At 49.9% G+C, this 23,224-nt stretch overlaps 2 protein-coding genes across 6 annotated transcripts; both read left to right on the forward strand.

Annotated features, from left to right (window-relative positions):
- LOC311530529 (uncharacterized protein) lies at nucleotides 1-13,415 on the forward strand. 3 transcript variants are annotated; one of them, XM_084647257.1, is made up of 2 exons: nucleotides 1-22; nucleotides 7,374-13,415. In XM_084647257.1, exon 2 carries the CDS (start codon nucleotides 7,440-7,442, stop codon nucleotides 8,397-8,399), a length of 960 nt encoding a protein of 319 aa, XP_084503383.1. In that variant the 5' UTR covers nucleotides 1-22; nucleotides 7,374-7,439; the 3' UTR covers nucleotides 8,400-13,415. The 3 variants fall into 3 exon arrangements, with proteins under 3 accessions (XP_084503383.1, XP_084503382.1, XP_084503381.1); XM_084647256.1 differs by lacking the exon at nucleotides 1-22 and adding an exon at nucleotides 154-175; XM_084647255.1 differs by lacking the exon at nucleotides 1-22 and adding an exon at nucleotides 6,469-6,664.
- Nucleotides 13,416-15,979: 2,564 nt separating this feature from the next.
- LOC311530188 (uncharacterized protein) lies at nucleotides 15,980-20,741 on the forward strand. Of its 3 annotated transcripts, none has more exons than XM_084646666.1 (3): nucleotides 15,980-16,517; nucleotides 17,097-17,231; nucleotides 19,591-20,741. In XM_084646666.1, the coding sequence occupies exon 3, from the start codon at nucleotides 19,674-19,676 to the stop codon at nucleotides 20,709-20,711; it is 1,038 nt and encodes a 345-aa protein (XP_084502792.1). In that variant the 5' UTR covers nucleotides 15,980-16,517; nucleotides 17,097-17,231; nucleotides 19,591-19,673; the 3' UTR covers nucleotides 20,712-20,741. The 3 variants fall into 3 exon arrangements, with proteins under 3 accessions (XP_084502792.1, XP_084502790.1, XP_084502791.1); XM_084646664.1 differs by having other exon boundaries at nucleotides 15,980-16,143; XM_084646665.1 differs by having other exon boundaries at nucleotides 15,980-16,143; nucleotides 19,594-20,741.
- Nucleotides 20,742-23,224: the final 2,483 nt, after the last annotated feature.

Here is a 23,224-nt window from a genome sequence, read left to right on the forward strand (position 1 = left end):
GGAAAATCCATCACGTCTCTAGGTAAGTTCCTGTGGTTAATTACCCGCACTGCTAAAAAACTGCCTCTTATTTCCAGACTGATTTTCACCTAGCATCAGCTTCTAACTTTGGATCTCATTCTGCCTTTCTTTGCCAGATCAAAGATCCTTCTGCAATCAGAGATCTCCTCCGCATGTAGGTATTTCCATACTGTGATCAAGTAACTTCTCAGCCTTCTCTCAGATAAGCTAACAGTAGTGCCCAAGCATTCAAAAGTCATGAGTCAGATCCCCAAACCACAAGATTGGCTTAAAAATCATCAGATTTTTAATTGGATTTATTTAATTCATTTATTTCTATTTTCATTTGCCTTCAGGGTAAAGCTATGTCCCTCAAGACGTGAGAAATTTGCGTGCAAAATTCAACCTGAAATACATATGGGGAGAGGTAACCTCCCCACTGGCTGCTCAGAAGGACTTCCCTTACTCCTGTGCTCTGGGAGCTGTCCTCCTACTCCTCCATCTCCTCCCTGTCACTGTTCTGTCTCCCTCCAAACTCTACCCAGTCTCCTCCCCCACTCATATTCTCCCTCTGTGCTCTCCAGCCCACCCCTGCATTAATCTGTCATCCACAATTTCCCTCCCTTTTCCGTTACAATATCTCCCTGCTCCCCCCCCCACACACACACACACACTGACATTTTTTTCTCTGCCTCCCCTGATTCACTCCACATTCCCTGGTGACCCCTCAGCATCTGTCCTGTTTCCCAAATTTCCCTGTCTCCTCACATAGTCCTGTCCACTCCCCTAACCATAAAGCAATGGACATCCTTCCTGAAGACAGCCTGGGCTCAATCTAACTGAAAATCTGGGGAGGTGGCAGGCGTTTTACTGGGAACAGCCTCAGTCCCACATGCTGAGTCTGCAGGGAAAGGGCAGCCACTTTGAAGGAGAGCAGTCTTACCTAAGCCCCAGGGGGGAGGCCTAATGGAAGAATGGCCCAGTGGTTAGGGCACTAGGCTATGGGAGACCTGGGTTCAATTTCCTGTTCTGCCACAGGTCTCCTGTATTACCTGGGGCCAGTCACTTAATCCCTTCTTGGAAGGATGTGGATAATAGCACTGTCCTACCTCCTAGGGGTGCTTTGTGGCTATGTACATTAAGGAGGGTAAGGCCCTAAGGGAAAGAGGATCATATATGTACTGTAGATAGATGGTTCAGGCAAACACACATGTTTGACACCAGTAAAGTGTCTGCAATCACACAGAACATTAAAAAGCATTTACTGTTGTGAATGGTGGCAAAATTACCACAGGTGGCAACACGGTGCTAAATAGATTGAGCTCTTTAAGGCCTTGTCTACACTACATGGACAATAACAGCATAGCTACAGTGCCTTAGCTATGCCAGCATTACTCTGTAGTGCAGATGCAGGCTAGGGAAGGATTTTTTTCTTCGCTGTAGAACAACCACCTCCCTGAGTGATCGTAGCTAGATTGACAGTAGCATCTTCCATCAACCTAGCTGAGTCTACACCTGTAGTTAGGTTGGCAAAGCTAAGCAGCTGCTCACGGGTGTGAATATTTCACACCTCTGAGGGACATAGCTATGTTGCCCTACATTTTATGTGTAGACCAGGCCTTACCTTCGTCTCTCACTGCAAGGCAGGTTTTCCCAAGATTGAATTGTTCTTGTAGCTCTTTTCTGAGATACCTACTCTATATTCCCCTGCTCAGACATTATCAATTTCCCCTTCTAAAGATCAATTCTCTGCTGCTTCCCTAAAATCATTCAACTCCCTGACAGCAATTAACTCTCCTACCCCCTTGCAATAATTAATCAGTGCCCTCCATGATCAATTCTCCCTAATCACCCTGTGTGAATCCCCCTACTCAGTACCTCTTTGCAAGTCTCAGGACAGCTCCTGCTAAATAGGTTCCTCATCTGCTCTTTTCCCGCTTCCCCCACATTCCTACACTGTGTAGCCCCATAGAGCTATCCCAAGCTGCAAGTCTGCCACCCCCACAGAGTTGGAGACAGACCAGAGAGCAAACAATGCCAGAATTTCTGGCTAAGAGCTGGACTTGTAGCAGGTCAGATCCGAAGATCTCACAAGCAATGTCCGTCCCCACCCACCAAGGCCATTTGTGGGTCATGGACTGCAGCAGGAGGGGGCTGGGAAGGGCTCTGGGCAGAAGCTCTGCAGTGAGACAGATAGATGCAGAGCAGCTCCAGGGTTAATTCTGCTTCCATCATTCCAACACTTACAATTCAGTGTTAGAAGAAAGTGGCTATTTCTGTGATTATTTATTTACACAAAACAACCCCTGCCAGCATCCAGTTGTCAATTGCGGTAGCCTTATTGGCATTGGCCTGCATCTCCTTGGCACAACAGGTACTAAGAATGCTGGGGCAGACAGATCTAGGCCCAGTCATTGGACCCAGGCCACAAGTGAATTCTGGGGACAACAAATGAAAAAACAGGGACAGGAGTGAAGATTAAAGGTTGGAAATGAGGGATCCAAAGAGGGACACTGTGCAGAGAATCCCTGACAGCACCCACTGCTTCAAAGGTGTCTAAGGAGTGAGTGGACAGCACCCAGAGGAACTCTGCCCCGTGGCATGATCAGATGAGGGAGTGGAAATAGGCCTCAGAGAACCCCTTGTCCAGCGTCCTCCTCCTGAAGTGATGGATGGCTGTCTTGGCCAGTGCCAGAAGGAGGTTGACAAGATCTCATGACTTTGTGGGCCTGCAGATGGGGTGTGCATGAATTAGGATGCGCAGGGAAGTGCAGTCAGAACCTCAGTAAGAGTTTCTGGAAGAGGAAAAGCACCTTGATGCATCTTATATAGATGTGCACCAGGGTCTCCGTCTCTGCAGAAGGGACAGGAATTACGTGAGTTCATGAACCATGCCAGGTACATGCCTATGCTTATGGCTCCATGGAGGGGCTGCCAATTAATATCCCTGGCAGGCTGTAGAACCATAGGAGAGTAGAGGCTGGCATTCCTCCCCCCTCCTCAAGTGGCAGCAGGTTCCACCATGTGGTGTTGGGGTGGGACAGGCTTGTGAGGAAGTGGAGGATGTGACGCATGAGCATGTACTGGTATTTTCTGGGTGCGGTTCGGACACGGATTGGCTGAATGTCATGCAGCTGACTCAGGTGGCATGTTGGGAGCAGCCAGTGAGGCTGTCGGAGCCCAATGACGAGTTCCAGAGGGCCAGGGGTGAGAGATGGACAGGAGGCACTCTCCCACAGGACCTGCTCAAGAAAAGCCAGAGAAGCACGAGGCAAGGCTGCCCTCACTTCCTAGAGCACATGACAGGGACACAGGGTGGGCAGCCCCATACACTGGCTGAATGCTGTCGGGTCCATCTCCCTTTGCTGCTGCACTGGGCAACACAGTATGGGGAGGAGGTGAGAAGCCCTGAGTGGTGAAAGAACAGGTTAAGGACTATTTAGAAAAGCTGGACATGCACAAGTCCATGGATCCAGATCTAATGCATCCAAGGGTGCTGAGGGAGTTGGCTAACGTGATTGCAGAGCCATTGGCCATTATCTCTGAAAAATTGTGGCAATCGGGGGATGTCCCGGACAATAGGAAAAAGGCAAATATGGTGCCCATATTTAAAAAAGAGAAGAAAGAGAACCCAAGGAACTACAGAGCAGTCAGCCTCACTTCAGTCCCCAGCAAAATCATGGAGCAGATCCTCAAGGAATCCATTTTGAAGCACTTGGAGGAGAGGAAGGTGATCAGGAACAGTCAACATGGATTCACCAAGGGCAAATCATGCCTAACCAACCTGATTGCCTTCTATGATGGGATAACTGGCTTTGTGGATATGAGGAAAATGGTGGATGTGATATATCTTGACTTTAGCAAAACTTTTGATACGGTCTCCCATGGTATTCTTGCCAGCAAGTTAAAGAAGTACGGATAGGATGAATGGACTATAAGGTGGATAGAAAGCTGGCTAGATTGTCGGGCTCAACGGGTAATCATCAATGGCTCGATGTCTAGTTGGCAGCTGGTATCAAGCGGAGTGCCCCAGGGGTCGGTCCTGGGGCTGGTTTTGTTCAACATCGTTATTAATTATCTGGATGATGGGATGAATTGCACCCTCAGCAAGTTCGCAGATGACAGTAAGCTGCGGGGAGAGGTAGATACACTGGAGGGTAGGAATAGGGTCCAGAGTGACCTAGACAAATTGGAGGATTGGGCCAAAAGAAATCTGATGAGGTTCAACAAGGACAAGAGCAGAGTCCTGCACTTAGGAAGGAAGAATCCCATGCACTGTTACAGGCTAGGGACTGACTGGCTAAGTGGCAGTTCTGCAGAAAAGGACCTGGGGATTACAGTGGATGAGAAGCTGGATATGAGTCAGCGGTGTGCCCTGGTTGCCAAGAAGGCCAACGGCATATTGGGCTGTATTAGTAGGAGCATTGCCAGCAGATCGAGGGAAGTAATTATTCCCCTCTATTCGGCACTGGTGAGGCCACACTTGGAGTATTGCATCCAGTTTTGGTCCTCCCCCTACAGAAAGGATGTGGACAAATTGGAGAGAGTCCAGTGAAGGGTTACGAAAATGATTAGAGGGCTGGGGCACATGACTTATGAGGAGAGGCCTAGGGAACTGGGATTATTTAGTCTGCAGAAGAGTGAGGGGGGATTTGATAGCAGCCTTCAACTACTTGAAGGGGGGTTGCAAGGAGGATGGAGCTAGGCTGTTCTCAGTGGTGGCAGATGACAGAACAAGAAGCAGTGGTCTCAAGTTGCAGTGGGGAGGTCTAAGTTGGATATTAGGAAACACTGTTTCACTAGGAGGTGGTAAAGCACTGGAATAGGTTACCTAGGGAGGTGGTGGAATCTCCCATCCTTAGAAGTTTTTAAGGCCTGGCTTGACAAAGCCCTGGCCGGGATGATTTAGTTGGTATTGGTCCTGCTTTGAGCAGGGGATTAGACTAGATGACCTCCTGAGGTCTTTTCCAACCCTAATATTCTATGATTCTATGATCGTAGTGCAGGTCTCTGAGTCTGGTGGCACCAGCCAGAACCATCATCCAGTGCACCAGCGGGGACTCCACCACTTCACAGTGAGGTGTGGATTGTGCAGCAGGGGTTCTGTGCAGAGGTTCTCCCACTCAGCAGCACTTACAACCTGGTCTCTGAAACTAGCTTCCTGGTTCTGAGGCAGTCCTGGTAAAAGACCGGCGCTTACAGAGCTCTCTTGAGAGACCTCTTGGATGGAGATAAAAGAGTTGTGTGGGACCCTCAGAGGCGGCAGAGTAAGGCATGTGCCAGCACGCTGTAAATGGAGTCTCTACAGATCCTGAAGGTGGATGGCATGGACCTGGCTGTGGATGCAAACCAGGCCCTGTCTGCCCGCACCCGGGGGAGGATCAGGACACCCACAGAGACCCAGTGCAGCCCTGGCCAGAAAAACTTCAGGATCATCTGGAGGCTAGCCAGGGTGCCCGGGGAGGGGCTCAGGATGTTGAACCAGTGCCAGAGTATGAACTAGACCAACAGGTTGATCACCAGCACCCTCCTCTGAAGGGAAAGGCACCAGAGCAGCCCTGTATACCTCCACATCCAGTCAGACACCCTGGCCTCTAGATCAATCCAATTCTCCAGTGGGGAGGGATTGGTGGCAGAAAGGTATATGCCCAGATAGGCAGGCCACAAGCGACAGTCCTGCTTTTCTAGGGTTTGTGTCCCATTCAATACTCAGACAAAACCAGATGTGTTTTTTTTCCAGTGTGGAACAGGGGACACCATTGTGAAGCGCATGTCACTCCGCCCCTGCTGGGTGTGACCTCGCATGCAAGGTCACACAGGAGGAGCAAGGGGGCACATGAGGTGTGATTTCACATCCACCATGTGTCCAAGGTCATGCCAGCAGGGGCAGGTCCACGCCATTCTTGGAGGTACCAGAATGTCTGGTATTCTGGGTGTGCACGAGCAGCCACTCTAACATGAACCAGTGTGCCTTGCCTCCACCCCCCCTTCCATGGCACAGAGAGCAGGTGGGAGGGACCCATCCCAGATCATCAGGCCAGAGTTCTTGGCACAATTGACTTGGGTGGAAGAGACAGGCAAAGAGATGGCTTGGCATGGCACGCATCCACCTGTGATGAACACATGTGGTGGGGACAGGAAGGAGGAGAGTCCAGGAACTCCAGTCAGGAATTTTCTGAGGCATCCCTGAAATAAAGGCCCCAGGGGGTTCTCAGAATACCTGGCTGGCAGCAGGGGCAGGTTTCTCTGTGGCTCTGTCTCTGCTCCTTTACCTCTGGAGGTTTCTCTCTGCTCAGGAGAGAGAGAAGGATTCTGGCCGAATCCCCATTGTGACACATTTCTGTGCTGGGTGTGGGGGCAGGGAACGTGTTTTCAGTCAGTGTTGTCGCTAGAGGGCCCTGGTTGTTGCTAAGGGAGGGAGGCTGCTGCTGTCTGCCTGTCTGTTCCGCACATCGGGGTTGAGCTTCCTGGGTCAGATTCTGCCACCGCCTCCATTGTGAGCCGGGAGCCGGGGCTGAGCCGCCGCTGCTGCCGCTGCCCAGCGGGGTGTGTGCGGGGAGAGCCCTTCCCCAGCGCCCCTCCGGGCCCAGTCGGGGGACTTTCTCCGGGGGCTGGAACCAGCCCCGGGCTCTGCCGACACCAGCCCCGGAGCCGGAGCCTGCAGGTGAGGGGAGAGACCCGGGGGAAGGGCCGGGGCCGGGCAGGAAAGTGACTCCGCACCAACGGCCCCTCCTCGCCCCAGCTCTGCTCCCGGGGGGGCGGGGGTCTGCGAGTCCCGGAGCTGCTGCCCTCCCTGACCCCCGCCCCCCGGCTCTGCCCCCCCCCCGGCTCTGCCCCCCTGAGCGCCTGCAGGAGCCGGGAGAGCGACCGCCCCAGGACCCGGCCGAGGACCGAGTCTCCCAGCCCGAGGGGGCAGGAGGGAGACAGGGGCAGAAGCTGGCAGGGGCAGCAGGAGCAATCAGTGGGGAGGGAGGTTCCAGGCTCCCAGCCCTGCCCAGCCCCATTCCCTGCAGCACCCCGGGGCAGATTGACTTTCCTGGGACAGGGTGAGGAGCAGGGAGAGGAAAAGCCAGTTCCTGCCTCTACCTGGTCCCCGCGCTGCTGGGGGGATCCGCTGCCCTGGGGACAAAGTCATTGGGATCTCCCAAAGCGGCTCCTTGGATTATGCTCTTTTCTAGTGTTTGGTTCAGAGAATCTATTGCTGGGGTGTTAAAAATGTCTCAGTTGGTTTAGTCTTGGTGCTAGGTGATGGCTTTGCACCATAATAAAGTGACTAAGAATTTAATATTCTGAGTGGGTATTTCTGATGGATGCCCCATAAATACTAATACATTCTGAAGGAAATTAATTGAAGAGTTGTTTTGATTTTGCAGCTTGCAATGGGGTACAACTGAATGTAAGGAGCTGAATCGTTATCCAGGGAAGCCAATACACCGAAGATGTCGCCCAGGAAATCCAAGAGGAATGTGAGCCAGAGCCCTGAGCAGGACAAACCCTGTGAGAGCCAGTGCAGGCCAGAGGAGCCAGAGCCCATGAAGAAGAGACCAGTGAAACTCATCCAAGGAATTAAGAAGCGAAAGGACTTTGTGGTGCACCAGGGAACCCAGACAGAGGAGAGCCCCAACATCTGCATCGAGTGTGGGAAAAGCTTTACCCAGAACTCCAGCCTCATCAACCACCGTAGAACCCACACGGATGAGAAGCCCTATAAATGCCCTGACTGTGGGAAATGCTTCGGCGTCAGCTCCAGCCTCAGCAGGCACCAGCGCATCCACACGGGTGAGAAGCCCTATGCCTGCCCTGACTGCGGGAAGAGCTTCAGCGACAAGTCCAACCTAACCCAGCACCAGCGTGTCCACACAGGTGAGAAGCCCTACAAGTGTATTGACTGCGGGAAGAGCTTCAGCCGCAGCTCCCACAAGAAGAAGCACCTGCGGCACCTGATGGGCAAGAGGCCAGGCAAGTGCTCGTCACCGCAGCAGCGTGAGGGTGCCGTGGGGAAGGCCAAGGCCAGGAGGAAGGTGGAGGTGCTGAACACGTGCACCGAGTGCTGGCAGAGCTTCAGCCAGAATGCCGATCTCATCAAGCACATGAGGATCCACACGGGCGAGAAGCCCTTCAAATGTACTGACTGCGGGAAGAGCTTCAGTGTCAGCTCCAACCTCTTCCGGCACCAGCGCATCCACACCGGGGAGAAGCCCTACACATGCTCTGACTGTGGGAAAAGCTTCACGGACAAGTCCACCCTGACCCAGCACCAGCGCATCCACACGGGCGAGAAGCCCTACATCTGCACCTTCTGTGGGAAGGGCTTCAGCCACAGCTCCCACCACAAGAGACACGAGAAAATCCACAAGGGCGAGAACCCGCTATTGACCTTCCCCACCCAGACATTCTGAACAGCTCGAGGTTTGAGGATCATGCAGGGATCAGTGTGGGCTCCGCTGTGGGGAGCTGTCTGCATGGTGGGGATTTGTCTTCTGGAGATTAGGAACGGCCACAGAGATTGCATAGATGTTCAGAATAGAAGGGACCATTAGATCATCTAGTCTGACTTCCTGCACATCACATGCCTGAGAATCTCACCCAGTGATTCCTGCATCCAGCCCAGTAACTTGTGGTTGAGTGAGAAAGTGTGTTTTAGAAGGAGGAATCCAAAATCAGTTTAAATGCTCCAAGTTATGGAGAATCCACCACAGCCTTTGGGATCTGTTCCCAGGGTTCACTACAATCCCATAAAATCTTACCTCTTATTTTCAGTTTGAACACTGCTGACTTCAGCTCCCAGCCACTGGAACTTTGCTAGAGTAATGAGCCCTCTGGTATCAGCAATATGATCCTCATGTAGGTACCTACAGGCTGTGATTAGATCCCCTCTTAACCTACCCTTCAATAGCTAGAGCTCCGTAAGTTTCCTTTCACTGTAAGGCATGTTACAAATCATTCTGTGTAGCCCTTCTCTGAATCCTCTGCAGTTTTGCAACAGCCTTTTTAAAGTGTGGACACTGGAACTGACACAGCACTCCAGAATGGTGTCTCATCCATAGGATCAGAGCAATTGTCCTTCTACTGCCATCACCTGTCTCCAAAAGTGGCTATTACCACCTCCCTCAAAGGGAGGTGTGAAACTCCCCTAATGAAAAGTTTTCCAGTAGCCTACTCATGGGGAAAAGCTGTCCCATCTATCCAGGAAATGGATGGATCGCTTCTGCTCTTTACATAAGCACCCCTTATAAATGTTCCTCCTAGCCATTGTAACTAGGGACGGTATTTCTGTCCTTCACATCAGTGTCTAATGTCAATGCTACTGTTTGCCTCCATACACCTTGTGGCAGAGATTTCCACAGGTTATTTATGCATTGTGTAGAATAGCATGTCTATCAGTTTTACATTTTCTGTCTCAGTTTCATTGACTGTACCCTTTTTCTTGTATGGAGAGAGAGGGCAAATAGGAGCACCTTCTCTATCCCATTCATTGTTTTATACACCTCTACTATGTCTTCTCATTAATCTCGTCTCTGACACGGTTCCAATCTTTTCATTCTCTCGTCATACAAAAGTCTCTTCTGGGCCTGTAATTATTCTTGTCACCCATCTCTGAATACCTTCCGTTTCTCCTATGTCCTCTCTGAGATGGGGTGACCAGAACTACACACACCATTGATTTATATAGTGGCATTAGAATATTCTCAGTATTATTTTCTATCCAACTGTTTATATGTCTTGTGTGTGTGTGTTTCTTTGTTAGCCACTGCTGCACATTGTGCAGAGCTTTTCATTCAGTTGTCCACCAAGCCTTGTAGGCCTTTTTCCTGAGATGTTACTAGCATTGTGTATGAGTAGTTCATCTTGTTCCTTTTCATAGGCCATGTAGTGCCATTAATTTTTAAGCAGCTCTCCCTAATCAAGTGAATGGAGAGTTATAAAAAAATCTCGTATCTATCTATAGTACGGTTTTGATAGCACCCATCACCATAGTATCTAAGCACTTCCTAGATAAATTGAATCTTCATTAAAAAATATGAAGGCATGCTGTTGTCTGATGCATTACCTCACACTTGTCTGCACTGCATTCACTCTGCCATCACATTGCCTCAGCTTTGCTAGATCCCTCTGCACTCAGCCTCCTTTATATGTGACTAAACTAAAATAATTTTGTGTCATCTGCAAATGTTGTCACCTCGCTGCTCACCCTGTTCCTTAGATCAGTAATAAATACATTAAACCACAGGGCGCCCTACCTATCTCCTCTTTGCTGTGTCAGCATCTCTCTGTGCCTTGTTCTGACACACCACTCCTCTTCAGAGTCCCCTTTGTCCTATCCTTTGTCCTGAGTTGGGGGTGAGCTCTAGGCAGCCAATAGCATTCTCAACTTTTTATTTGCATTACAGTCCAGCCTAGAGTCCCTAACTGAGATCAGGGCCGCATTGAGCGGGAGCTGCACATGCACATGTTGAGAGACAGTGCCTCCCCCAAAGAGCTCACAGGCTAAATGGACAAGACAGACAAATAGGGGAGGGGAACAGAGGGCAGGTCTACACTTAAAATGCTGCAGCGGCACAGTTGCACTGCAGCAGTTTCAGTGAAGACTCTATTATGCCGACGGGAGAACTTCTCTCCTTGGCATATTTAATCCACCTCCACGAGATTTTTCACACCCCTGAGTGACGTAGTTATACCCATTGTAAGATTATAGTGTAGACCTGGCCAGAGACCCAGAGAGGGGTAAGGGACTTGCCTGAGGTCACCCACCTGGCCAGTGGCAGGACTGGGAATAGAATGCTTTTGCTCTCTTGGGTTGTCCAGAGTGAAATTACCTAGAGTCTCGTCCTTACTTAGTCTTACTCCTATCGTCTCCTTAAAAACAAACCAGATATATTCAAAATAGAGAAACTATTCTAGTAAACTCAAAGAAATGAATTGCATGACATATCTAGATGTAAACTGCTTGTAAACTACACTAGATGATGTACTCTCAGCTTAGTTACAGAAGACTAAAAGGAAAATATGTTAAATTTCTAGACATCAGGAAATTTCTCTAAACAGGAAAGTTTTACCAGTTATAAACGTTTTACTATTATACCAGTTAAATCCCCATGTGGACAGTTTTATTGCAGTATAGGAGTGACTTTTTTCAGCTTATTTTAAACCCTGTCCCAAGCGACATAAGCTATACCAGAAAAAAGCTGCTTTAACTGGAGTAGCTGTCCACATGGTGAGATATATACGCTGGTTTAAATTCACACTAGCCTATACCAAAAAAATCTTTCCTGTATAGATGAGGGCTGACATTCTGTTTGTCAGAGCCCAGCTATCCGCCATCCATCTCCTTTAACCCCCTTTAAAGAGGGTCTTTTCCTCTGTGATCTGTGTTTCAAGATCCTTGTCAGTGTTTCAGTTCTTTTGATATGCCTGGGTTAGTGATCCTCAGCCATTGATACCCCTCACAAAGGCGATTTCTTGCGAATTTCTTGTGGTTTGTTTGCATGACAGACAGCTCCTGTCCCCAGCCTCATAGTTCTTTGTGAGCAAATCCACAAGAGGTGTTTGTTACCCATTCATTAGGGATGCTAATTAACCTCCTTCCAAATGGTTAACTTGGGTCAGATCCATTAAACATCTCTCTTTCTGCATGTATGAATGTAGCTGATAGACCTTCATAATATAACTCTATTCCATATTATATGTTATTGGTATTAGATCAGCGCCTTGAGACCCCAGCCAAGATTAGGCCCCTTTGTTCTGGGCGCTGACACATAGTGAGAGACAGTCCCTGCCCCAAAGAACATGAGGATATAGGAATTGCCAGACTGGATTAGATCATGGTCCATCTAGTCTAGCCTCCAACAGTGGCCAGCCCAGATGCTTCAGAGGAAAGTGAAGAAGCTCTGCAGTGAGCAGAGTTATAGGCTTATCTATCTCCAGTAAAACTTTTCTCTTAACCCTGACTCGTTAAGTTCCAAAGCCTGAGGCTTCATACCCCTCCAAAACCTGTTTGGAGATGTTTAGTATTTACTCTGAATATTCTTGTCTGTATATAGAGCTTATTATCCAAATAGACATGGGAGGGGAAACGACTTGTCCAAGCTCACAGAGCAGGTCAGAAGCAGACCCTTCATTTGGTGGCTCCTAGGCCAGTGCTCCATTCCTCAGCCCACACTGCTTCCCACGACTCACTCAGCAGCTCTTTCCCACTGCCAATCTTCTGGGCTGGAAAACTGACCACTGAGCTCTGCTCTTTGTGCCCTTTCCCTTCCCAGTATACAATCAATGACAACGCTTCACCACTCACCCCACGATGTCTTGGTTCCCTTCATGGCTTCTTGGAGGAGCTTTGCCAATGGCTTTCTGGAAGTTGGAATAAAGGATGTCACCTGGATCTTCTTCATCCACTGTTCTGCTGAGGTACTCTAGAGAATCCCAGTAGGTTCCTTTGGTTAGATCCCTTCATATCATCCTCATTTAGGTTCAGATTATTTTAGTGCCCGTTTCAATCCATGTAGCTGGTATGGAAGCTGGTCTGTAATCTCTGACTCTTCCCTAGCATCTCTTTTAACACAACAGTCTTCAGCTCCTCCTTTATAGTAGGTAACTTGAATGGTTTTAAATTATATTTAAATATTTTGGCTCAGCTGCATCCTCAGGAGTTTGGGAGGCAGAGCTAGTGTAGTGTAAACGATGTTTGTTCCAGAACCTCCTCTTTTGACACCTCAGTCTCTGACAGTGCCTTATCTTTGCTACCTGCACAGAGAGCCTGGGGTAGGTTTCTCCACAACACTCTCTGGGATGGAGCCTGAGGCAAAGAAACCCCATAGCTTCCTGGCAATGTCCTTGCCCGCCGAGATAGCTTCTGTTTCACCCAGGTGATGGAACAGCCATTCCCAAAGTGTGGCTCAAGGGACTCTGGCCTTTGGTCCAGACAGCTGGCTGCTCCCATGCCTGTCTCTCCCTCTGGCCTGCCAGCGGCTACTCCAGTTGTTTTTGGCGCTTCGTGGCGAGCCTGACAGCCTTGAAAAGTAGCTCGGAATAAGGAGGAGGAGCCAGACTAGCTGCCCCTGTACATGAAGGGAGAGAAAATGGGAATGGTGTCAGGCAATGGGAGAGGAGGTGGGGCCTGGGCAATGGGGACCAGGGTAGGAAACAGGACACAAGACAATCTGTTAAGAGGGGTAAAAAGATTTGAGGGGCCGAGGTCTAATGGGCCCACTGACTTGTGCAACCTTCCTACTTCTGCGGTTAGTGAAGAATTTCCAGTTAAGTGTCTTTATGTCTTTGACTTCCCAGATTGCCTCTTCTCCCTCCTAATTCCCCCCTCACTGTTTATGTTCCTTTCTGTTGGCTGCCCACGGGCTGACTTTACATGGTGTGAATGATTCATGCTGAGTGCAAATAAACTCTTCTACCTTGGCATTTAATCACACTGGGTTGTTCTCTTTTAAGCTTCCTTATTTCTTCAGGAGATGGCAAAGGAGATTGGGGAATGGGACACGAGGACTTCACCCTCTAAGGGACACTGGCTCCAATCCAGTCCCAGGGTGGGGAAACAGGTTGGCCCTGGGCAGGGGAATGGGACACGGGGACTTCCCGCTGTAAGGGGCACTGGCTCCAATTGAGTCCCAGGGTGGAGGAACTGTCTGGGTGGGGGAGTGGGACATAGGGGCTTTCCCCTCTAGGGGCATTGGCTCCAATCTGGCTCCAGGGTGTGGGGGATTGTCTGAAGAATTGTGAAGTTATGGTGACTCACAATATCACGTCTTTGTCTTTTTAAACCTCATTGTCTGAGGATAACTAAGAACAAACTCACAGAGTACTGCCCGCTTTCAGACCACTCACCACCTCCCCATTGTTCTCAGTAGAACAGAAGCCACTGGCTGCCCTCATCAAGATGATTGCCACTTCCCCAGCCCTTGCAGGGGTTATGGATGTTTAGCTAGCAAGAGGGCCAGTGGCTTCCATTGTTCCCAGTGGGGTGGAAGCCGGCCACCTGCAGGAAAAGCAGCTGTCCACCATGTCATTATGAGACAAAGAGGGACTGAGGGAGCAGGGATGGAGATGGTGGGGGCAGGGGAAGGTGGAGACTCAGGAGAACACTTGTGGGGCAAATGACTGTGGGGGACAGCAGGAGCTAGAGGGGCAGAGAGGGATGCTGTGGGGCTGCAGCTCCCAGAATTTGTGGGAGACCCTCTGAGTATCTCAGGTCTCTTGGCATGGACCTGAAGCCCCAGTTCTTACCAGGAGGAATGTCGCCTGGCCGCTCCATCATGATCATGGTTGGGAGCCAGGAGGCTGTGAGCTCAAGTCTCAGCTCTTCCACACACTGGTATCAACGAAGCTGTGTGCTTCCCAGGTCTTATTGGAGAGCAAGGTTTCCTACCTCTGCCCCAAAAGGCAAACAAGCATCATTTCGCCTCTGACTTTAGAGATGAGGTAGTTCCAGCAGCACAGAGAAGAACCAAGTTCCTAATACCAGTGAGTGGAAATGTAGCCACGCTGCCCTTCAGAATGAATGTGCTGATTCTTTGTGCTTGGATATGCCATTTGTAGCCACTGCTGGAACAGCTTGACCACACTCCCCTCCCAAAGCTAGGAAAAGAGCCCAGAAGTTCTGTTTTTCAGTCTCCTTCCCTGCTTTAACCACTAAACAACACTCCCTTTCCAGAGCTGTGAACAGAAACCACAAGTCCTGACAGGGGGCTGCCTGGGCCCCTGAATGGCACCAAGGGACACCTTTTTCTGGGACTCTGTCTCTGATCTCTTTGCTCTGGAGGTTTCTGGGGACCTAACTAAGCAAGGGGAATGGGCAACATGATGGACAATTAAGTTCTTTCTGACAATTGTGAAGTAATGCACATTGGAGGGACACATTTTCAACTCTTCTAAATCAGAATTCTGAATGAACTGTATCAACCCAAGAAAGGAACCATTGTGGGCAGCTCTATGAAAAGCTTGGTTTAATGCACAGCTGAGGCCAAAGAAGCTAACGAGATGTCAGCATGCATAAGGAATGGGATGGTGAACAATACAGAGAATATTCTAATGCCTTTATGTAAATCAATGGTGTGACCTCATCTGAAGACCACGGGCAGTAGTGGGCACCCCAATTTTCACAGGTTACTGCAAAATCGGTGGTGGTGGTGGCGGTGGTTGGGGGGGGGCAGAGAAGGACAGGAAGAATGATCAAGGACCCAGAAGAATCTTCATATGAAGATGGACTGAAAAGACTGGGATTGTTACCTTAGAAAGGAGATGAGTAAAAGGGGAGTAAAAAATAATAAATGGTCTAGAGATGGGAGATCAGGAGTTTCTGTTCTCCCTGTCTTATAACACAAGAACAAGGGACACACCACAAAGTTAAAAGGTGACAAATTCAAAACCAGTTAACAGGAAATACTTTTCACACTATATTTAATTAACCTAGGGAACTCATTGCCACAGGAAGTGGTTGAGGGCCACAGACTTAGCAAGATTTAAAAGGGATTGGACATTTCTATGGACAGCAAGACTATCCAGAGGTCCCCTAATCAACGACAACAAACATTTCTGAAGGGATATTGAACCCCCTAGTGTAGGGCGCGAGCCAATCTCTAGCTATTAGAGCCCAGCATGAGACCAATACTGAAGGGGGGGGGCAGGTTTTCACACATCTGCTACTGCAGGGCTCTTGCACCTTCCTGGAGCATCTGGTTCTGCCAGTGCCGGAGCCAGGCCACTGGTCTCCACGTGGCTCTGGGGTCTGGTCCAGCAGGACTATTCCTGTGGGCTCTCTGGTCAGGAAGGAGGGCGCAGGATTCTGGGCGGTCCCCCTGCGCTGAGTTTCTGTCCCTGGGGGAGCGCAGGGAGCCGGTGCCCCTAGAGTTTGTCGCTAGAGGTCTCTGGTTATTGCTAGGGGAGGGGAGGCGGCTCTCTCTGTATTTCTCCGCTCAGGATATCAGGGTTGAGCTTCCTGGGTCAGAGGCTGCTGCTGCTGCCTCCATTGTGAGCCTGGATTCCTTTCCAGGCTGAGCTACTGCTGCTCCCCCAGCGGGGTGTGTGCGGGGAGAGCCCTTCCCTAGCGCCCCTCTGTGCCCAGCCGGGGGGACCTTCTCCGGGGCTCGAACCAGCCCCGGGCTCTGCCGACACCAGCCCCTGAGCCGGAGCCTGCAGGTGAGGGGAGAGACCCGGGGGAAGGGCTGGGGCCGGGCAGGAAAGTGACTCTGCACCAACGGCCCCTCCTTTGCTCCCGGGGGTCTGAGCTGCTGCCCTCCCTCACCCCCAGTCTCCCCCCCCCCCCCCGGTGCCTGGCGCAGGATTGAAGTGGTGCCAGGCGTCCTGCTACCCCCTGCCCTGGGGTGAATTTCATCCGGAGGCATTGGAGCTGCTGAGTTAATTACCAGCCACATTACTGCCAGTCTAGTACCGAATTGCGGCTCAGCTGTACTGGTCCCCGGTGTCCGCCCTCCCCGGCGCTCAGGGAGTGCTCAGTGCTTCTGAAAGGCGAGTTCTCAGTCTGGGTATTAACCCGAGCGCGTTTGGGAAAGGTTTGTTTGACAGTGTAATTTGCAGTTTTGTTCTGCTGTATAGTTGGAGGAGGGATGGGTTAAGACTCTGGAGGGCTCTCAGATGGGCTGGGTCCAGCTCTGTCCGAGGTTCGCCGTACTACCATGGCACTTCACTTACACTAAGAGTTTTGGAGGTGACTAGTGATTTTTGAGTACCCAGCTTGTGACCCCACAAAAGGGCCTGATTTTCAGGAGGTGGGTGCTCAGCACTGTATGAAAATCAGGCCCCTTAAAGGGGTCTCAAGTTGGCCACCCAAAGTCATTCATCACCTTAGAAATTACTGGCCTTACATTTCTCTGTGCCTCAGTTTCTCCATCTGTAAAACAGAGACAATAACATTTCCCTACCTCAGCGGGAGTGGCAGGCTACATTGGGGCGCTCACATTCTTTGCTGATAGGTGCTGTAGAGGTACTTAGATAGAGGGGGCCATCACAAAGGTAACTGTGCATTGTGCAGTTCATAACTGGTTACTTACAGGGGTCAGGTAGTATTGTCTCTTCTCTCTGATTGGACGATTCATGAATCTAACCTACACCACGTCAATTTCATCTCGTAGCATTGGCCATAATATTCTGCTGGAATCTGCTGGGTGCTGTACACACACAGAGAAATACATGGTCCCTGCTTTGAAAAGCCTTATCATCCAATCAAAAAATTGAAGCAACACCATGTGACTTGTGTGCTCTAAGAGGTAAGCATTTTTTAATTATTATTTTTATCAAAGTAACCAAAATTGGTATGACTTGCACGGACATTACTCACTATTCAAAACAATCCATGGGTCCAGAGCTACTCACTGAAGAACACGCATAATTAGCTAGAGTATATAAGGGCTATCTGTGCTCTTGCTTTAAGGCATAAATCAACCTCTGACTGCCTGGGCTTAGTGAGACTGTATTTGTATGTGCAGGTTATTCTGTAATTGCCCAAGACTGGATTCCTCACACCTTCCTCCGAACTATCTGGTACTCGACACTGACATGATCCTGGTCTGAGGTGAGGTAGTTGGGAGATGGGGATACTGCTCCAGAGGGACCACTAGTCTGAACTGGTGCAGCACAAAGGGTGGTATACCATTCTAGATGGGGCCATTGGTCCGATCTGCAGTGTGCTCCTAATACTGAAGAACAAGCAGGTTTGAGAATTTTTGTGCCTGTCCAAGGACAATTTGTGAACATAAAAACTGGGAAAATACACTGTTCTGTTCAGGTTCGTGGATTGCACCCATCAGTGTGGTATCCAAGCCCTGTGAAATGAGAAACTGTAAATGACTTGCTCAGCTCAAACAGATAGGTTTAATTGGTCCTGCCTCTGCCTAATCCCTGCGCTGTTGTGGGAGTGTGCTGTCCTGCGGACAGTGTCAGAGGAATCCCCCAAAGCGCTCCTTTGATTCAGACTCCCTTATTCGGGGGAGAAGGGGTGTTAAAAATTTCTTGGAGATTTTCTATCTTGTGCTGGATGCTGGGAAAACCATAGGAAATGCTAAAACAAATTATTATAATTTGTTTTTACATTTCCCATTCCTCTCTCTCAGATTCCTGTCCTCCAGTTCTAGGTAGAGGGGCCAGACTAGTGGAGGGCTGTGGACTGGGAATAGACTGTGTTCAGCTTATTGATGTTAAGGCAGAAAGGACCACTGTGTTCATCTAGTCCAGTGGTCACTAACTGGTTGCGATTGACTGGTCGATCCTAGAGGATCTCCCAGTTGATTGTGACCTCTAGTGTTGTAGTGGGCTGTCGCTAAGGCAGGCTCCCTGCCTGCCCCGGCTGCCTGCCGTGGCCCCGGGGGCAGGGATCTCCCTCCACACGCTGATCCTGCCTGCAAGCACCACCCCCGCAGCTCCCATTGGCTGGGAACAGGGAGCTGTGGCCAATGGGAGCTGCATGCCCCCCCTGCCCCCCTGGGGCTGCAGGGGCGCATTGGGCCCTTGTGGGAGCGGCGTGGGGCCAGGGTAGGCAGGGAGCCTGACTTAGTGGCCGCCATGCTGCACCACCAACCAGGAGTGACCAGTGCTGCTCAGTGGGAGGCTGCACCCCCAGCCCTGACCCACCTCCCAGAGCCAGCACCCCGTACCCCCTCCTTCACCCCAACACTCTGCCCCAGCCCAGAGCCCCCTCCTGCACCCAAACTCCCTCCCAGAGCTTGCACCCCTCACCCCCTCCCGCACCCCAACCCCCTGTCCCAGGCTCAGCCCAGAGCCCACACCCCCTCCCGAACCCCTAACCCAGCCCAGTGAAAGTGAGTGAGGGTGGGTGGGGGAAAGGGAGCGACGGAGAGAGCGGGGGATGGAGTGAGTGGGGCAGAGCTTTGGGGAAGGGATGGGGGCTTGGGGAAGGGGCAGGTTAGATCCCGGGTTGCCCTTAGAATCAAAAAGTGATCTTGGGCATAAAAAGGTTGGAGACCACTGATCTAGTCTGACCTCCTGCACCATGCAGGCCAGGGACCCTCCCCGGTAATCAAGCTCAGTGACTCGTGGTTGAACCACAGCAGGAATTTTTGAAAGCGACACTCATTCTTGATTTAAGTTTCCAGCATGGACGACTCCCTGTGTGACCCTGGGCATCGGTGTCTCTGTTCCCACCTGTACTGTGGGGGCAGTAACAGGGGCCTGCCTCACGGGGTTATGTGAGGGGAAATACATTAAAGAGTATGAGGTGCTGAGATACTGCAGTGATGCAGGCCATATAAATACCTAGCTAAACAGCCGGAGGCAACACAAACCAGTGGCGTGGAGGCTGATCCCTTTGCCTCTGTTTCCCCACCCCCACCCCTTTTGTCTTGTCTATTTAGATGAAGCTTTTGGGGACAGGGACTCTCTCTCGCTGTGTGTCTGTGGAGTACCTGGCACAATGGGGCCCTGATCTCAGCGAAAATCTCTAGGCCCTGCTGGGATATGAATTATTTTTATTAATCAGGGGTTTATTACACAGGGCCTCAGGACCAACCAAGAGTGGGCCCCATCATGCTGGGTGCTGTACGAACACAAAGTAGTAGACAGTCCCTGCCCTGAAGTAATGGCCCATGCCTGGGCTCTCTCTCTCTGTTCCAGCAGATGACAGCGCTGTGAGGGAGCACAAGGAAGTGAATATTTCTCCGCTGGCCCCAGGGGTTGAGTGCAAGTAGCCACCCAAAATGTCACCCAAAAAGTCCAAAGGGAATGTGGCCAAGACCCTGGAGAAGAAGAAGCCCAAGAACAAGCGTAAGTTGGAGAAGCCAAAGCGCAGCCCCCCAGAGGAGGAGACCCTGGTCTACCAGCCACTGCCCAAGGGTGACAGGCCCAACCTGTGCTCCGAGTGTGGGAAGAGCTTCCTGCACAGCTCGGATCTGGTGAACCACCAGCGCATCCACACGGGTGACAAGCCTTTCATCTGCACTGACTGTGGCAAGAGCTTCCGGCAGAGCTCCACACTCATCACCCACCAGCGCATCCACACCGGTGAGACCCCCTACGAGTGCAGCTACTGCGGGAAGAGCTTCCGCGTCAGCTCCAACTTTGTGCGGCACCAGCGCATCCACACGGGCGAGAAGCCCTACAAGTGCCCCATCTGCGGGAAGAGCTTCACAGACAAGTCGACTCTGACCCAGCACCAGCGCACCCACACTGGCGAGAAGCCATACAAATGTGCTGACTGTGGGAAGAGCTTCAGCCGCAGCTCACACCGCAAGCGGCACCTGCGGAACCCGCCCGCCAAAGGCCGGGGCAAGTGCTCCCACCGGAGCGGGGAAGCCACCGTGGCCAAGGCCAAGGAGATCAAGGTCAAGAAGAGGACGCCGACCATCGAGATTCCCAACACGTGCGCTGAGTGCTGGCAGAGCTTCAGCCAGAACTCGGACCTGGTCAAACACATGCGGATCCACACGGGAGAGAAACCCTTCAAATGCACCCACTGCGGGAAGCGCTTCAGCGTCAGCTCCAACCTGACCCGGCACCAGCGCATCCACACCGGGGAGAAACCCTACAAGTGCCCCGATTGCGGGAAGAGCTTCACTGACAAATCCACCCTGACCCAGCACCAGCGCATCCACACGGGCGAGAAGCCCTACATCTGCATCTACTGTGGGAAGAGCTTCAGCCGCAGCTCCCACCATAAGAGACACGAGAGAACCCACTCTGGCGAGAATCCTGACACCTTCCTGCCCTTGTGGCACTACCCCAGCCAGAACTTCTAGAGTTGCCGACCCCTCTGGCAGGGCCCCAGAGACAGGGGTGGGGTGGGGTGGGGAGGGCTGTATGATTGGCTGGGTTATGGGGACAGGGGAGGGAGCGGACTGGCTTGCTTGTCGGGGTACAGCTGGCTCGTAGGAGAACTGATTGTTCAGGACCCTGGGGACATGGAAATTTGGTGGCTTAAGAAAGAGGTGTGTGTGTGCGCATCTGTGACTGTGTGTTTTGTGTATGTGCTTCATGTGTGCTTTATAGAATCATAACAATGTAGGGTTGGAAGGGATCTCAAGAGGCCATCTAGTCTATCTCCCTGTGCCGAGGCCTAGACCATCCCTGACAGGTGTTTGTCTGACCTCTTCTTTAAAACTTCCAGTGACGGGAACTCCACAGTCTCTTAATAACCTGTTCCAGTGCTAAACTAGCCTTATAGTTGCAAAGCTTTTCCTAATATCGGACCTAAATCTCCATTGCTGCAAACAGCCTATTCTTATCCCACCTGCAGAGGGAATGGAGAACAATGGGTGGCCTTCCTCTTTAAAACAGTCATTAACATATCTGAAGACTTATCAGGTTCCCCCTTGGTCCTCTGATCTCTGGGTTAAACATGCCCAGTTCTTGCAACCTATCTTCACAAGCCAAGTTTTCTAAGCCTCTTACCACTTTTGTTGCTCTCCTCTCAACTCTCTCCAATTTGATCACCTCCTTTTCAAAGTGTGGTACCCAAAACTGGACACAGTATTCCAGCTGAGGCCTCACCAGTGCCGAATAGAGAAGGACAAACACCTCCTCTGTCTTTGGTATGATCCTTCTATTAATACATCCCAGAGTGAAATTTCCTTTTTTTTCAACTGCATCACGTTGACTCTTATTCATGATCTAGCCTGAGCTCCAGATCTTTTCTTGCTGTACGGTTGCCTAGACGGTTATTCCTCATTTTGTCTTTGTGCATTTCATTTTTTTCTTCGAAGTGTAGTTCTTTGCACTTGTTTTTATTGAGTTTCATCTTATTGATTTTGGACCAATTCTCAAATTTGTCAAGGTCATTTGAAGTCTAATTCTGTCCTCCGTAGTGCTTGCAACCCCTCCCAGCTTGGTGTCATCCATAGATTTTATAAGTCATCATGCAAGTCATTAACAGAAACATTGAATAGTACTGGACTGAGGACAGACCTGTGGGACCCCACTTGATACATATTCCTAGTCTGATATCAAATTATTGATAACTACTCTTTGAATACGTCTTTAACCAGTTGTGCACTCATTTTGTAGTAATTTCATCTAGACCCCATTTTCCTAGTTTGCTTATGAGAATGTCATGTGGCAATGCATCAAAAGCTTTGCTAGTCAAGATTTATTATGTCTACTTTCTCCCCCCAGCCACTAGGCCAGTAACCCTATCAAAAAGGGAAATTAAGTTGGTTTGGCATGATTTGTTGTTGAAAAATCCATGCTGGCTGTCACTTATCATCCTATTATCCTCTAGGTGCTTACAAATTGTTTGTTTAATAATTTGTTCCATATCTTTCTGGATATTGAAGTTAGGCTGATTAGTCTTTCCCCCCTTTTTAAAGATAAGTGCTATGTTCACCCTTCTCCAGTCTTCCGGGACCGCACCCATTCTCCGTGAGTTCTCAAAGATAATTCTAACAGTTCAGAGATTGCGTCAGCTTGTTCCTTAAATTACTTCAGCTATTTCCTTAAGTACCCTAGGGTGAATTTGACCGGACCCTGGCAACTTGAATACTTCATCTATCTTATCTAAATGTTCTTTAACCCATTTTCCCCTATTCTGGCTCATGTTCCTTCCCCCTTGTAAATATTAACAGTGTTAATCACCTGGTCACAGTCCACCATTTTAAGGAAGACTGAAGCAAAAATGGCATTAAACACTTCAGCCTTTTATGTGTCATCCATTATTGCTCTTTTTTCCCATTGAATACTGGACCTGCCCTTTCTACCTTCTTACTCTTCTAATGTATTTACAGAACTTCTTCTTATTGCCCTTTATGTCTCTTGCTAGGTGTAACTCATTTTGTGTCTTAGTCTTTCTGATTTTGTCCCTACATGCTTATGCTATTCTTTTGTACTAATCTGTAGCAATTTGTCCTTGTTTCTACTTTTTGTACCATTCCTTTTTGATTTTCAGGTTATTAAATAACTCCTGATGCAGCTATGTTGGTATCTTACTATTCTACCTAGAGGTTGCTGTTGAGTCTTTAATATTGTCTCTTTTAGAAACTGCCTCTATAACTCCTTTTTCCCTTAGATTTCCTTCCAGTGGGACCTTACCTATCAATTCTCTGAGTTATTGAAATTTGCTTTTTTTGAAGTGCATTGTCTGTGTTCTGTAGCTCTCACTCCTTCGTGCCCCTAGAATCATAAAATATGTCATGTTCACTTTCACACAAGTTGCCTTCCACCTTCAGATTCTAACCAGTTCCTCCCTGAACATAAAAACATAAGAATGGCCATATGAGGTCAGGCCAATGGTCCATCTAGCCTAGTATTTTGTCTTCTG

This window comes from Lepidochelys olivacea (assembly GCF_965140295.1).
Source record: "Lepidochelys olivacea isolate rLepOli2 genome assembly, chromosome: 14".
NCBI classification, from domain to species: domain Eukaryota; kingdom Metazoa; phylum Chordata; order Testudines; family Cheloniidae; genus Lepidochelys; species Lepidochelys olivacea.